The following is a 16992-nucleotide window of genomic DNA, read 5'->3' on the forward strand; positions in this document are numbered from 1 at the left end:
GGGCTTGCTGGGTTTGTGAAGGAAACTTGGGAGTTTTTGCACTTCCCTGGGCTCTGTCAGCAAGTTGGCACTTGTGTTAGTTTCCTAAGGCTGCTACAAAGCACTGTAAACCGGAAGGCTTAAAAATAACAGACATTTGGTCTCTCTCAGTTCTGGAGGTTAGAAGTCTGAAATCAAGGTGTTGGCAGGTCCATGCTCTCTCCAAAGCCTCTAGGGGGAGGATCCTTCCCTGCCTCTTCCAGCTTCTGGTGGCCCCAGGCACTCTCTGGCTCGCAGCCCTTCAGTGTCTGCCTGTCACATGCTGACATCTGTTACGTCTCTGTCTTCACATGGCATTTTCCTCTTCCTATAAGGACACCAGTCGCATTGAATTAGGACCCACTAATGACCTCATCTTCACCTGATGACATCTGTAAAGACTCAATTTCCAAATAAGGTCACATTCATAGGCACTGGGAATTAGGACTTCAACATATCTTTTTGGGGGGACACAATCCTATCCATAACAGCACTATCCTCTATTCTCTCCAGTTTTACAAGGAAATGTGTTGTGCACCCATAAATATGAAGGTAGTTGGAAGGCTGTCTGGACAAAGGAGAGTGACTTATGGAGGGGGACTGGAGGGCAGTATATGAGATGGAGAGTTTCTCAGCCTTGGATACTAAGAAGGAGTCTTCCTCATTCTTCCTCTGTGGAATCCGCTGCCCTCCATAGAGTCAGCAGTGGAGCAGCTCTGAGGGCCAGTGGGACATGGCAGTCTTACTGTTGCCTTGATGATGGTCAATGAGAAATGTCAGTTCTCTATGCTGCTTCCTGGGAGAACATCCATTGATTCATTCAACAAAGGTTTATTGAGCTCCTAAAATGTGCCAGGCACTGTTCTAGGTAGAGAGATATGGCGGTGAACAAGGAAGACGAAAATCCTACTCTTGTGGCATTCTCTGGGGGGAGACAGAATAAAGGTCAACAAATCAATTGATATTTCAGATAGTAGTAAGCACTATAAAAAAAATAAAGCAGGGTTAGGAGACAGAGAGCCATGGGCGTGAAGTGAGAAGCTTCTTTAGGCAGGTCTCCCCGAGGAGTTGACATCTGAGCAGAGATTTAAGTCAGGTAAAAAGTGAACCACATGGGGCTTCCCTGGTGGCGCAGTGGTTGAGAGTCCGCCTGCCGATGCAGGGGATACGGGTTCATGCCCCGGTCCAGGAAGATCCCACATGCCGTGGAGTGGCTGGGCCCGTGAGCCATGGCTGCTGAGCCTGCGCGTCCGGAGCCTGTGCTCTGCAACGGGAGAGGCCACAGCAGTGAGAGGCCCGCGTAATGCAAAAAAAAAGAAAAGTGAACCACACAAAGATTTATGGAAAGAATGTTCCAGGCAGAGGAAGCAGCACATACAAAGACCATGAGGAGGGTGTGAAGTTGGAATGTTTGAGGAATAGCAAGATTCTGGAGTGCATGAAGGGGAGAGGGAGAGAGAGCTGGGAAGGTGGGCAGAGACCTTGTAACATGTTTGGATTTGTTCAAGATATGATGGAAAAATGCAGGGGATTTTTGAGCAAGGAAACGTGATCTGATACATGTTTTAAAAAGCAGACTATGCCTGCTGGGGGATGGCTGAATTGTCAGGGGCAAGAGTGGAGGCTGAGAGAATGATTGAGAGTCTAGGGCAGTAGCCGAGGGAAGGGGTAGTCATGGATTGGAGGAAGGTGGGAGGAGTGAAGGGTGGTGAGAAGTAGTTGATTTGGGATTTTTCTCTAGGTCTAAGGGAAAGCAAGTCAAGGATGACCCCACGTCATTTGGTTGGAACACCTGATGAAGGCTGGTGCCATCTCCTTAGTAGGCAGCGGGAAGGGAGTTTGGGGGGTGGAATCAAAAGTCCTCATTTGGCCATATTACAATTTTTTTCATGATCATTAATGAAGTTTTTTTTTTTTTTTTTTTTTTCTTTTTGCGGTAAGCGGGCCTCTCACTGCCGTGGCCTCTCCCGCCGCGGAGCACAGGCTCCGGACGCGCAGGCCCAGCGGCCACGGCCCACGGGCCCAGCCGCTCCGCGGCACGCGGGATCCTCCCGGACCGGGGCACGAACCCGTGTCCCCTGCATCGGCAGGCGGACTCCCAACCACTGCGCCACCAGGGAAGCCCATTAATGAAGTTTTTTAAAAACAGGTTTATTGATATACAATTCACATATTATACAACTCACCCATTTAAAGTGTACAGGTCAGTGGCCTTTAGAATATTGTGAATATCTGTGAGAGTTTTGTGTCCATCACCACAATGAATTTTAGGACATTTTCATTACCCCCCAAATAAACCCTGCATTCCTTAGCTGGCACCTGCCAACCCTTCCCCTTCCCCCTGCCTTAGGCAACCAAGCATCTACTTTCTGTCTCTATGGATTTGCCTATTCTGGACATTTTATATAAATGGAGTAATGTGACATGTGGTTCTTTGTGACTGGCTTCTTTCACTTGGCATAATATTTTCAAGATTCATCCCTGTTTTAGCATGTATCAGTACTTCATTTCTCTTTATTGCTGAATAATATTCCATTACATAAATATACTGCATTTTACTTATCCACTCATCAGCTGATGGGTATTTGGGCTGTTTCTACTTTTTGGCTATTATGAATAATGCTGTTATGAACATTTGTGTACAACTTAGTGTGTGGCCATATGTTTTCTGTTCTTGTGTATGTACCCATGGGTAGAATTGCTGGATCACATGGTAACTTTATGTTTAACTGTTCGAAGAACAGTTTTACATTCTTGCTGACCAGCAGTACATGAAGGTTCTAATTCCTCCACTTCCTTGTCAATATTTATTACTGGCTTTGTGACTTTAGCCATCCTAGTGGGTGTGAAGTGATGTCTCATTGTGGTTTTGATCTGCATTTCCCAGCTGGCTAATGATGCTGAGCATCTTTTCATGTGTTTACTGGCTGATTGTATATCTTCTTTGGAGAAATGTCTATTCAGATCCTTTGCCCATTTCAAAATTGGGTTATCTGTCTTTTACTATTGAGTTATAATAGTTTTTTTTTTCTGCGGTACGCGGGCCCCTCACTGTTGTGGCCTCTCCCATTGTGGAGCACAGGCTCCGGACGCGCAGGCTCAGCGGCCACGGCTCACGGGCCCAGCCGCTCCGCGGCATGTGGGATCTTCCCGGACCAGGGCATGAACCTGTGTCCCCTCCATCGGCAGGCGGACTCTCAACCACTGCGCCACCAGGGAAGCCCTATAATAATTTTTAATAAATACAAGTTTCAATCAGATATAGGACTTGAAAATTTGTTTCCCATTCTGTGGGTTGTCTTTTCACCTGTCATGATGTCCTTTGAAGCACAAATATTTTTAATTTTGATGATGTGGCCATATTACAATTAAGGCACCTGATAGGTAGTTGGGTATGTAAGCCTGGGGTTCAAAGGAGAGGTGGGGACTGGAGATACGCATGTGAGAATTATCCATGTGTAGATAGTAGTTAAAGCCAGGAGGCTGGATGACAACACATAAGAGTAAGTGTGGCTGGAAGAGAAGAGGACTGGGGACTGAGCCCTGAGTCTCCCCAATATTTAGGGGTCAGGAAGAAGAGGCAGAGGGATGATCAAAGGAAGTCTCTGGTTCTTGGAGAGACCATGGAGGGAGGCCATTCAGACGGGCAGGGTGGACTTGGGACATGGTATTGGGTAAACCAAGCCTCATCACTGCTTTCACTGAGCATGGATCCCATTGCAATATCCCAACATCACAGCCACGTGGTCCCTTAATTGACACCACAGAAATTTGATAGACGAATTCTGTAAAGGTTACCTTAGGCTACACACTCCAAATCCCTACTCAAATGCATTTATAGGAGGAGATTGAAGTACTTAGTTATCTAGGAAGATTTATGACCTTGTTAAGATTAACACTTGTTACTGCTAATGGATGTGATGCTGCAAAGCTTTGACAGAACATATGCCTTGCTTTATTTTTTAATGGAACACACTAAAAGCTCCATCCCACAGGACCAACTAATTACACAGAAGCTTTAAGAGAGGGAAAGCTCTAAAGGTCTGACTCAGACTACCTTTTCCCTTTGTTGGGGTCCCTGTGACTTCTAGGATTTCTGAGATCAATAAAAGGGCCTTTAAAACAACAGTTCAAAGCCACGAAGGGCTGCTCCTGCTGAGGTGTATTTAAAATCCGTGGAGAGACAGGGGGCATGGGTCTCACAACACAACGTGGTGTAGGGGAGTTCTCATTCATTAGGCCCAACTAAACTTGGGGAATCCAATTTTCTGAAAGATGTGTGATTTTAATGTTAGCTTTAAATGTAACATGCTCCAGGTAGAAGGAAAAAGTCCTGACTCTGTAATGAAAACACACAGAGAGAGTCAAGGCAGACAGATCCCCTCTGGGCTGGAGATGAATCCCAGAAGAGATGGAGAATCAGTTCAGCCTTGACGTCAGTTTACCTCTTAGTCTTTCAACTCCGCTTTGCAGTGGCAGAACGCTTCCTTGTTGGCTTCCCTTCCTCTACCTCAGCTGTTAGGAGCTGGAATTTATCTCTTGTTCATTTGCCTTTTCATCTGCTAAGGGACCACAATGCAAAGGGCCTAGTGGGACAGTGGCTTGCATACAGAAATATCCAGAAAAATAGGGCAGAGGTCAGAAGAGTATGTAGATAAAACCTTCTCTTCATAAACTGTGTTGCTAGTTTGGTGACCTTCAGTGGCGGATCCTGGGATCATAGCGATGTAGGGTTTAGGAGTACAGGGAGTGAGAGGGGGCGCGAGAGGTGAGAAGAGCAGATCCTTCTTAGTGAAGAGGATTCTGGAACGTTGGAATTGTCTCCTGGGAAATGAGGGAGGGTTGTGTTCAGAGAAGTTTCCCTTTCCTTCTCTGGGATCCCTGTTGCCAGTATCAGAGGTGTGGGGTGGACTCGGAGAGGGGATCAGTGCGGGCAAGCTGAGGAGTTTTAAATCACGTGGGGCTCTTTTGGTACAAATCAAAGGTTCTGTCATGTCTGATTTCAGGACTCTGCATCCTGGTTATAAATAACGTTCCTGGATGGAAGTGCGACAAACCTGGGAGCTATTTCTAGGGAAGGCTCGGTTCCAGAAGGGGGTCACATAGAAGGAGGAGGACTTCACTTCTTTCCCACACTCCTAAAACAAAGCCCAGCTTTTCTCTCCCGGGAATGGTGTTCATTAGGGTCCCAGAGGGACTGCGGGACAGGCCTAAAAGTGACTATGATGGCTTTTGACAAAACCATCAAGAAAGTCACTCAAGGAAAAAAATAAAAAAGGTTAGGAATTTCCCCTAAGTGGCAGCATCTGACCTGCGGAACCGGAAGGCTTGCAAGTAGACCCCCCCAAACCCCACCGTGGCTCGCTCGGGCTCAGCGACCCTTCTTCTGGGCCCCCTGCCTCAGCGCCCTCTCCCTGAACCTCCAAAGCGTGTACCCAGTCAGAGGGACCCACCGGGGAGAGGGGACAGGAGGTGCAGGTGGCGAGCCGCGACTCGGCCGTCATTCCCCTCAGGGCCCTACTCGCCCCTCGCCAACCAGTTGCCTAAGCAAATCCCGAGTAATTGTTTTCCGGGGAGGGGCTGGGCGCGCTCTTTGGCGCCACCTGGGTCGGGATTCCCCCTGGAAAAAAACCCACCCGCGGGGGCTCCGCGGTTCTTAGTCTCGACCAAGATGAACTGGGGCAACTTCTGTAGTCTCCAGCGCGGCACGGAGGCAGAGACAGCGGCGGTGGCGAGGCCGGCTCGTCTGGGCTGGAGAGCGTGAAGCCGAAGGGGTGCTTCCGCCTCCAGCTCCTCCCTTTTGCCCGCGGGTCCTGGGACTCCAGCTCCGGTGTTCCGAGTGGTAGCGGCTGCTGCGCCGTTCGCCCGGGTCTTTGCAGCGGAGGGGAAGCCGCTCCCGGCGCCGAGCGCAACCTGCCGGAGTGGCCGAGCCCCGCGCTCCCGCTCCAGCTCCGAGGAGAGCGCAGCCGCAGCGGGGCCCGGGGCCCGAGCAGGGTGCCGCCGCCCGCTCTGGGGGACGGGCTGGGGGCGGGGCGGCAGGGGCCGCCTTCCTGGGCGCGATCCCCGAGCGCAGCACCCGGCGCTGCCGAGCCACCTCCCCCGCCGCCCGCTAGCAAGTTTGGCGGCTGCGAGCCCGGCGCGCCTCGGGATCGAGGCGCATTTGTTTCCTCCTGGCTTCCGCGCGCCCGGTTCGGCGGGGACCCTTGGGAGCGATGCCGAAGGATGTGATCTTAATTGTGTGGTTTTGTGTGTGCACCGCCAGGACAGGTAGGCACGGCTGGGGCTGTCGGAGGGATCCAGGGATGGGGGGAGCCCCGCCGCTGTGCCCGGCGCCCACCTAGGCGTGAGGAGAGCTGGAGCTGAGCTCCGCGCTGGTCCGGGGAAGGGCGTGGATGGGTCCCTCGAACCTCTCTGCCCCGGTCCAGGTGAAAGGGCGAAAAGTGGGACTCACAGGCTGGAAGATGCCCCCCGAGGAGTGCCCCCTTCCCGGAGGACACGGCCTGGCGGACGCAGGAGTGAGGGGCGCGGCCATTCGGGCGCACCCTCCTGCTGCTAGTAACCGGCTTCCGGGTCGAAACCCACAGTAGGGCGGGCCCGCGAGCCCCACACCCGTGAACTGGACAGATGTGGTGGAAACCGCTCTCCCTGCGCCCCGCCGGGCCGGGAAGGGGCAGCGGCGGGAGGCGCACCCGCAGAGGGAGCGCTTCCGGCCGGCGGGCGCTGCGAGGGCCGGGAGGACGCGGCGCGGGGTGAGGGCTGCGGGCGATCCTGGGATTCCGCGATCTCTTCCTCGTCCCCTCCTGACTCTTCTCCAGGGGAACTCCAGGAGTGGTCTCTCTTGCCACCCCTATTATCCCCTCCCCACCAGAGGGCAGGACAAACTGGGGGGAACTGGAACTGTGGGAGCAATCCCGGGGAGATTCTCTCAAGCTCCGCACTAGTTTTCCCGTGCTATAACTGCACATTGGGGGTTGTGAAGGGGAGGCAAGGATAATTGGCGTAATATTCTGAAGTCCCCACTTCTTTCTGCCTCCAGAGACGCAGTTGTGAGGACTCTAAGCGCGCCTCCTTCCTTCAGCTTCTACTCGCCCTCAGCCCCCATGTCCCCTGGGGTTTGGTGACCCTCTCTCAGCCGCCTTCTCCAGGGGACTAGTAGTAGATTTGGGAAGGTGGGGGTGGGGTGGAGGAGGAAATTGGCAAAAATAGGACCCTCCCCCGCGGGGTGGGGTGGGGCGTCGCGAGGTTTCATCCCTACGCTAGCCATCCTCGCCACGCGCGGCCGACTTTGCACCCCAGAATCGGTGTGTAGTCATTCCCTCTGCTTTTCTCTTTTTCTCTTTTATCACTCTCATTTCCCTTCTCTAGAGGCATAGCCTCCTTCCCATGCAGGGTTTATCTGTAGAGGGCTGGGGAGGGATGCCCGGCCTTGGTCCGCTCAAAAGTTCCCTCCGCTGGTCCTTTCCATTTTCCCCAGGACTGAGTGGGAAGCAGCTTTTCCTTTGCTTAATGAAAGAGCGGCGGGTGTGGACTTCTCCGCGGACAAAAGGAATCTCCATCCCTTTCCTATCTCCATCCGAGCTCCCCAGGCTGCGGAGATGCCAAGACTCGGTCCAGCCTAGAATAGGTGCTTCTTGAGTTCCGGCCCATCTAGATGGGTTAGTCTTTTAAAACCGAGAACACACTGGAAAAAACGCGCCCCCGGAAGATCAGGGCAGGCGAGGCGAGTGCAGAGCTTGGGCTAGCAGCCCTGCGTGCAGAGAATTTGGTGCTGGTGGGCATCTTACAGTGGAACCAAAGAGAGAGAAACTAGGTGGGGGAGAGGGCAGCGCATCGGGCATTTCACGTCTCAGTGCGCGTCACTACCAAATAGACTTAACGTTCTTTGTTCTCATTACTCTTTTGAAAAGTCGGCAAAAAGTGCTTCCCCCAGAAGTGGACTGTGTCTCCAGGGCGCGTTGCTTTTGGAGATCTTTAACGACACTGTCTTTTCCCCTTCCCCACATCAAGCCCCTTTAAAACTTGTAAACATTCTCTTGTAGGGAAGATTTACTCCTGTATCCATTCATTCAGCGAAGAGTTGAGTGTCTTGCTGGGTGCCAGGATTGCTTATACAAAGAGGAACCGGCTTGCTTGACTTCCAGAAACTTACAGCTTAGCTGAGAATCTAGGTGGAAACTGAAAAGCATTTTTATTGTACAGCTTGATGGGGGTGGGGGTACAGGAGTTTGTATTGAGGAAACAGAGGAGGGACGGTAGGAGTGAATTCTGGGGAGGGGTGGTCGGTAGTCAGGGAAGGCTTTAATCAGGAGGTGACGTTTGAAAGTTGTGTCTGGAAGGCTTTGTAGGGAGTTTTCCAGGTGCACAGAGTAGGGAAAGCATTCCAGGCAGAGGGCACAGCTTGTCCAAAGTCAAGGAAGCGTGGAAGGATCTGCCCGTTGGTTGTGGCAGTTGCTTAGGGAGCTTGAGTTTTCCATGCCACTTGGTACTCTTTGAACACCAGAGGCTACCTATTTCTTCTACAAAAATTATCAGAAGAATGAGAAAGACGGGGGGAATTATATCTCACTTCTTTCACTTACAATTTCTTGCAGCTTGAGGTGGTCTGATGAGCAATTTTTTTCTTTGATTTTGCCCAGGAACCATCATACCAGCATCACACATCCATCCTCTGAGGTAGCTAAGCCTGGCTCTCAATTAGTTTATCAGGATCCAAACAGCCACTCGGAAAGTTTATTTGTCAAGTGGGACAATTGCTGTCTGGGCTGTTAACAGTCCAAGATGAAATAAACACGTGGTTCACTGAGTGAGCTGCTCAGATATCACTGCCTTTTAATGGAAATGAACAGATGGTGTCAGGCACATTTTAATTAAAGCAACACTGCAGTGCAGTAGCAGTTACATATGAAACGATCTAAGGATAGGTGTCACAGGAAGCTGCTTAAATTACTCATTGTTCAGAGAATTTGTTTGAAAGAGTAAAGTGGAGTCAAGAATAGGTCCTGTTCTCCAGTTCTGGGTGAAAAAAATCTGAGATTTCCAGGTACATCACTAATAATGAAAATTTAGAAGGCTACACAGCAGTAATAATACATTATGTCCCTGAGTTCTCTCCAGTAACCTGGAAGTGTGAATAATGTAAAACTCAGTGATTACTCCCCCATGGCTTTCAAGTGTGCTTTGGTCACCAGGGCAATGGTTAGAGGGAGCCCCTGGGGCTGAGTGAATGCCTTTTGCTGCCACCTTCTGGAAAGGAGAGCTTTTCTTTTAGAAGCACCTCCCAGGCAGTTCATTAACTATGAATTGAATAATAGAGCTGTGAACAAAAGCCCCCAGCCTCCAGTGATCATGTGAAACTTTGGCTGATTTGGAACAGGCATAGAGCATATTCTTTAAGGATGTTGCTTTTGGGGTAGTAAGAAACTTTGTAGGAGTCCAGAGGCCCAAATCCGATCAAATGGTTGTGAAATCCTGCTGGTAAATGAGGTCTTGGAGCATCTCTCCAGCATCGTATTCCCCTGCATGGGCCAGAGGAAAACAGCTGCCATCACGGACAGTGAGCTGGATTAGATTTGAAGTGAGCCAGATCCAGGAGGATTTGCTTGGGAGCTTAGGCCTGGGACCCTGAAGGTGGATTGAGTGGGCTTTGGGTCTCAACGCTCTCTGGGCTAGACCGAGGAGTGGCCAGCAGCAGGTATCCTGGGAGATTAGGGTGGAGATTCTGAATCTCAGAGCCAGGCCTCAAGTGCCTCTGCGACATTGACATGCTGCCTTTCAGGTTTTAAAAAATATTTTTTTTTCCCCAGAAGCTTTTTATCCTGCTTAATTCCAATACCCAGCTTCAGCCATTTGAGAGCAGTTATGGCCAAAGTAGAAAACTTCAATAGAGTTTCCTTGGAAAGGGCAAGAGCTCCATGCTTGGATAAGAAGCAGAAACATTAAAATACAAAAAATATTTTTATGGAACCAATACTTTCATACTGTATAAGGTTCAGGTGAAGCCTTGCAAATGCTGCCTTATTAATAGATTTTCTGATTTTTTAGGCAGTGGGCAAAGTGCTGTCTTTTGCTCATCCAGCTATTGGCACCAGGTATTTTCATCTTGAAGGGGACCACTTAGAGAAAAGAATACAGTTCTGTTTCTGGAAGCCTAATTGATTTCTCTTGTTCTGTTTTAATAGGATGTTTTCATGACTAGAGCAATACAGTTATCTTAAAGCCAGGGAAGCCCCTTCGCTTGCAGGATATAGGGGGAGGGGTTAATAGAGATTTAATATATAGATTTCACAAAGCACAGCCAGGGACTTCCCTGGTGGTGCAGTGGTTAAGAATCTGCCTGCCGATGCAGGGGACACGGGTTTGATCCCTGGTCGGGGAAGATCCCACATGCTGCGGAGCAACTAAGCCCGTGCACCACAACTACTGAGCCTGCGCTCTAGAGCCCGCGAGCCACAAGTACTGAAGCCCACGTGCCTAGAGCCCATGCTCTGCAACAAGAGAAGCCACTGCAATGGGAAGCCCGTGCACCGCAATGAAGAGTAGCCCCCGCTCGCCGCAACTAGAGAAAGCCCACGCACAGCAACGAAGACCCGACACAGCCAAAAAATAAATTAAAGAAAAAAAAAAAAGCACGGCCAGAGTGAGAAGCCCTTCTAGGTCATCTGGGCATGTGGAGGGGCTGGGAAAATGGGAGCCACCTGTACCGTTTGTATGATTCCAGTGGAGTTGACCAGGGAGCTGGAATGGTCTGGAGAGCTGGTCCTATGAAAGACAGATGCAGCAGACCCCAGCTGGGCACCAGATATGTGCTAGGAGTGTTCATACAGTTATCACTGAAACCTCACGAGGCTGGGAGGCGGGTATTATCCCCATTTTACAGTTAAGGGAAATGAAGCTCGTAGAAGTGAAGTGATTTTTCCAAGGGCACAAATTTAGTAGGGAGAAGAGACAGGACTGAAAGTGGCTCTTAGTTTAGTGTTGTTTCCAGATTGAGTTGTTCTCGCATGGAGACGGGAATCCAAGGGCACCATTGGGGTGTTCTGCCAGTTCTACAGAATCTGTGTGGGTGCCTTTTAGGCTTGTCCGGTTGCAGGGCTCCAAGTTTGGGAGATTCAAACATCTTAAGGATAACCATTATCGTGGGTCTTTAGTCCCCGCATTGGTCAATTACTGCCACAATAATATTGTATAACAAGCCACCCTAAACTCAAAGCAACATTTCTTTTGGTTCATGTGTCTGTCGGTTGGTTTGGTATTAGCTCACTGGGGCCAGGTTTGGCTGGGAGTCGTTCCAAACCCAGGTAGGGTGTCTGCTCCGTGTGTCTTAGTCTCCTTGGAGCAGTGGCCCAGTAGGGCCATGTTTTTCTCACTGTGATGCAGAGGTACAAGAGAACAGTCCCCACCACACAGGCACATCCAAGCCCCTGCTTGTGTGACATTGCTAACATCCTAATGACCCAAACTAGTTACATGGCTGGGCTCAAAGTCAAGGGATGGGGAGGTTTACTCCCATCCCTTGGAAGGACATGCAAAGCCACATAGCAAAGGGTGTGGCTATGGGAATAATAAAAAAAATCTTTAGATTTTTTTTTTAAATTTATTTTTGGCTGCACTGGATCTTCGTTGCTGCGAGCAGTCTTTCTCTAGTTGCCCTGAGTGGGGACCACTCTTGAGGCGCGCGTTTTGCGGTGGCTTCTCTTGGTGGAGAGCATGGGCTTTAGGCGCACGGGCTTCAGTAGTTGCGGCACACCGGCTCAGTAGTTGTGACTCGTGGGCTCTAGAGCGCCGGCTCAGTGGTTGTGGTGCATGGGTTGTGGTGCATGCGCTCTGCAGCATGTGGGATCTTCCCGGACCAGGGATGGAACCCGTGTCCCCTGCATTGGCAAGTGGATTCTTAACCACTGCGCCACCAGGGAAATCCAGGGGTAAAGATTTGAAGCCAAGAATTCAGTCAACCATATTCCTTTTAGAAAGTTTCCTGGGCTTGAATGCCCTCCTGTCCTCTCGTGGTATTCCCCAGGTATGCATATTGCCCTGAGATCACTGCACCCAAAGCAGTGATCATACATCCACTCATCAATTAATTAATCAGGTCCTAAATTCAGGGGACACTGAGGCTACAGGGATGCTTCCTTCCTCTTGTGTCCAGCTAAAGGCACATTTCCCAAACCACATTGCAAATTCCTGGCCAGAGATAGACTAGTGTGGAGGTCCTCTGAGATCACTCTTCATTTAATTTCTGCCATACACTATAGATCAAACTGAAATATTAGTTCCTTTCCTGCCTTTTCAAGGTGATCATAGAACTGCTGGTATCTGAGCTCACTTGGAGAAAAACATTCCCAGTCTCAACAAGAGGCTCATGGTGCTGTGACCTGGGCTGATAGATGCCCGTTAGCGCAGGACTTCTTTGCATAGAGTAGGTACTCGGTCAGTCATCAGTCTTTTTTTTTTTTTTTTTTTTGCGGTACGCGGGCCTCTCACTGCTGCGGCCTCTCCTGCCGCGGAGCACAGGCTCCGGACGCTCAGGCTCAGCGGCCATGGCTCACGGGCCCAGCCGCTCCGCGGCATGTGGGATCTTCCCGGACCAGGGCACGAACCCATGTCCCCTGCATCGGCAGGCGGACTCTCAACCACTGCGCCACCAGGGAAGCCCAGTCATCAGTCTTTGTGAATGGAGTCTGTGTCAAGCAGGTAGGATGGAACCTTAAGTGAGATCATAAGGTAAATCAGAGCACATCCCACTCTTCCTCCCCTTAAACACATACCTTAAAGCCCTCCAGTGATACTCCATTGCAATTAGAATACTGTCCCTCTCCTTGTTGTGGCTCACAAGGCAGGGCCTACTCTGGGGCCTCATTTTCTACCACTCTCCCCCGGGCTCACTCTGCTCTGGCCACACTAGCCTTTTCACTGTTTCCTCTACACGCCAAGTTTGTTCCTGGTTTGCATTTGCATTTTCTGTTCTCTAAACCTGGAAAGCTTTCCCCTCCAGATCTTCCCTTCCGGAATAACTGCACTGTCGCCAGCTGCTATAGTCATCAGGTGTCTGCTCAGAGGAACCTTCCTCTACCACCCTTTTCAGCCTCCATCCAAGCTGCTTTCTGTTTCATAATTCTGTTTTATTTTCTTCGTGGCATTTATTGCCATCTCAAGCTATCTTATTTATGTATTTGTTTATTTTTTGCCATCTCCTCACCCGCTGCCCTAGGAATGCATGCCCAGGGAGGCCATCTCCAGTGCCTCGCAAGGCACTGTGTGTGTGTTACATAAAAAGCACTCAGTCATATCTGTTGAAAAATGACTGAATGAATGAGTTGTCTTTGGGTAAACTGGTCTCGCATCTGGCTGCATTTCAGAGGACAAGGGGAAGCCTGACAAAAATTGAGAAGGCAGCTCTATGCACTGTGCCTTTAATTTAACCCTTTGTCCACCTTCGGCTCCAAAGACCCTTCCCAGAGCCACCTTCTGTTGACAGAAGCCTAGATTGCTGCAGCAGCCCCTGTTTCCTAACAGGAAAAGAGTGAGGAGAGGGTACATTTCCTTCTCCAGATCTGTGGGGAAAAGGGTGAGGGCAGGACAGATGAGATTGTCACAGCGCTTGATGCCCTGATGAAATGCACTCCGTCTCTCTGGAACAAATTGGGTGTAAGCTCTCCAAATCTTGCCTCAGCGACTGCATTACCACCAGACAAACGTTGACAGTTGTTGCTGATTAAAAAATGTCCAACTGTGCAATCAGAACTGAACTACTGAGGTGCTAAGTGTAGACAGGCACAGCCTTTAGGAATGGCATAAACATAGTCCCTTGGAGTGATCGCTAGCCTTATTAATATATATAATTGGAAGCCACTTTGCAGTCATGAGTGAATCATTCTGCAGAACACCCTGTAGATGAGAGACAGGCTTAAGGATTTGCCTTTTTCAGATGAGGCAAGGGGGGCTCAGGGCCCTGTTTCTCTGTGCTAAGGTTCTCCAACAAGAGTTGTCAGGGTGTCTAACTTTTCACGAATCCCCTTGAAATCTGCATCCATTGTTCTGGGGATTCTCTTTCCTGGCCGGTCCCTCTGCCACCCTTATCCATCAGGGACAGGATCCCTTTCGTTTTCTTCCTCTTCATCGCAGGTGGTGTTGCCTCGTTCATAGTGCTCTGTGGAGGTGTTTCCTGGTGACGCTGGTGTCAGATTTAACTACTGTATCAGTCTCTGAAGCAGGTAGATCAGGGCCACAATCCTGTATCCACAGTTCCCAAATCTAAAAAAGCTCAGAAACCCAAAGTTTCTTCTTAACTCACCTGACAGCAAAACCTACCCTGAGCTGAACTCCTTTGGTGGCAAAACCTGACCTGAACAGATATGAGGCTATTTATAGTCTTTATGTACACCAATTAGAGGACAGTATCAGACTTTTTGCTCTACAAATATCGTGTTTGGTTATGGGGTACTGATGCAGACTTTGCTGAGGGTGTTACATAAAATGTAGTATATGGGCCATATTAGCTTTCCAACAGATGATCCAGTCTGAGTTCTGAAATATATTTGGCCCCTAGGGTTTTGCATAGGGATTATCAACCTGTAATGGGGAATGGGAGAGGGGGAAGGGATGAAAAACCACAATATCAGTGGGGTTGATGGAGCAAAGAGTTGCCTTCATTTTCCATCCAGGGAAAGAGCATCTCTAAGCACTCATCACTGGGTTCCTTGTATTCCCTGCCACTCCTGGCCTCTGTCATTTCTGTTCCATGTTGCCGCAAGCAAGTCAGCGTTTTTTAAGCCAAGATGGCTCTTTGTTCCTTTTCAGTGGTGGGCTTCGGGATGGATCCCCACCTTCAGATGGATATTATCACTGAGCTCGACCTCGTGAACACCACCCTTGGAGTCACTCAGGTGTCTGGACTGCACAATACCAGCAAAGCATTTTTATTTAAAGGTAAAGACATTTTTCTCCTTCGCATGGGGGCAGAACCTGGGGAGGAGGGTCTGTCTGGGGACTGTTCCTCTGGTGTGTATTTGTCCGAGGATCATCTCTGCTATTTCTCTTGTGTTACCGTCATGAGGAATGTTCAGAAATGCCGAGGGTGTTTAGATATTTGGGGGGTGTTCTGAGGGTGTGGGAGGGGGCAGTCGGGGGCGTGGTGATGAAATGTTTGGCTTGGCAGTGACATATTTCCCAGGGGATTTTGGTGGGGATCTGAAGTGGAATGAATTTGTAAAGTCCTTGAAAGCCATTGGCCAGCCACATTATTTTTATAGGATATTCCTTCTACTGTTATTCATATCTTTACCTATACCTATGTCCATTCCTGTTCCTATATCTTTATCTCTCATTTAATGGGTCGACCATGCACAAAGAGGATGTTTCATGGCTGCATTTTCTTAGGGGTACAGCTTACTTGTTTCTGCCCACTATAAACTTGACTATAATTCATTACATTGTTCAGCAAGCATTCATAAAGGCAGTATAGTGTGCTTCTTAAAAGCCTGGGCTCTGGAGCCTGACTGCCTGGGATTAAATTCCAACCCTACCACTTATTGACATTGCGACTTTGGGCGATTCCTTAGGCTGACTCTGCCTGTGTCTTCATCTGAAATAATAGTACCTAATGGGGCAGTTGCAAGGATTAGAGGAGCTAATCCATTAAAGTGGTTCAAACAGTGCCTGATAACATACTAAACCCCTGGTAAGTATTAGCTATTATTATGGAACTCCTATTGTGTACCAGGCAACATGCTAATAGTAGGATTATTAGTAAGAGTAAATAAATGTAGTGAGAGAAACATTCATTACACAAGTAATTATTGACTTCCAATGGCTATACTAACCATGAACGGGGTGTATAGGTTGCCAAATAAGAGTATACAGGGAGATCTGAGTTATTGAGAGTGGGGAGATGGTGGTGGTCAGGAAAAGGCTACCCTGAAAAAGTGATATGTCAGCAGAAAAGTGAAAAATGAATAGAAAGCTTGGTGTAGGAAGAGGTGGCGGCTCAGAGCATTCTGGGCAGAGAAAGTAGTATGTAGGAAGGTCTGAAGGCAGAAACAAATGGAAAGACATTTAGCATGGCTGAAAGGTGGTGAGTGGCTGGAGAGGTAGGCAAGGGCTAGGTCACACTGGGCCCTGAAGGCAGAATTGATATTTAGCTTATATGCGGGGGCTTGGGTGTACTGATGCTTTATGGCCAGTGTCTATTTTGACAGGTGGGAGGCCATGTACTTGTTAACTATTGCAAACATAGGCCATGTTAGTTTTTTACTTTACTCTCAGATTAGTAGGGGCCTTTGATGAGTTGAAGAAGGGGAGTGATCTGATCAGATATGGCAGCCTAGCTATTCCTCTATGAAAATGCCTGGCAGGCTTCTTTTAACCCAGTCTTTTGTGAAGATAACAAAAGGATTATTTTAGAATGACTGAACCAACATTATGGGATGAGATATATATATTTCCTGTGCAGAGAATTTAAGCCTTCTTAATAATATACAGCACATCTACAGATATTATATAATAATATATAACAAAACTACGGATATGTTAATTTCCGCTTACTCTTACTAAGGAATTGGTGAAGCAAGTAAACTGGGCATGGTTAAGAGAATACAAACAGTAGATTAGTTTTCTCTTTGCATTGTGCAAGGTCTCTTCAGTTACTGTTGAGAGGCCATCCCATTCTTTTTTTTTTTTTAACATCTTTATTGGAGTATAATTGCTTTACAATGATATGTTAGTTTCTGCTTTATAACGAAGTGAATCAGTTATACATATACATATATCCCTATATCTCTTCCCTGTTGCGTCTCCCTCCCTCCCACCCTCCCTATCCCACCCTTCTAGCTGGTCACAAAGCACCGAGCTGATCTCCCTGTGCTATGCGACTGTTCCCCACTAGCTATCTATTTTACATTTGGTAGTGTATATATGGACATATATACACTACCACTCTCTCACTTTGTCCCAGCTTACCCTTCCCCCTCCCTGTGTCCT

At 48.9% G+C, this 16992-nt stretch overlaps 1 protein-coding gene across 3 annotated transcripts in view; it reads left to right on the top strand.

The window, feature by feature from the left end:
- Nucleotides 1–6230: 6230 nt before the first annotated feature.
- The window catches only part of NELL1 (neural EGFL like 1), a gene marked incomplete at both ends in the record, with an annotated part of 913276 nt that continues 902514 nt past the window's right edge, over nt 6231–16992 (top strand). For all 3 annotated transcript variants that reach the window (XM_082626303.1, XM_082626304.1, XM_082626305.1), the window contains 2 exons: nt 6231–6285; nt 14815–14943. In XM_082626303.1, the coding sequence (XP_082482429.1) occupies nt 6231–6285; nt 14815–14943 (184 nt within the window). The remainder of the gene's footprint in view (nt 6286–14814; nt 14944–16992) is intronic.

This window comes from Mesoplodon mirus (genome assembly GCF_964341445.2).
Source record: "Mesoplodon mirus genome assembly, chromosome: 7".
Lineage (NCBI taxonomy): Eukaryota > Metazoa > Chordata > Mammalia > Artiodactyla > Ziphiidae > Mesoplodon > Mesoplodon mirus.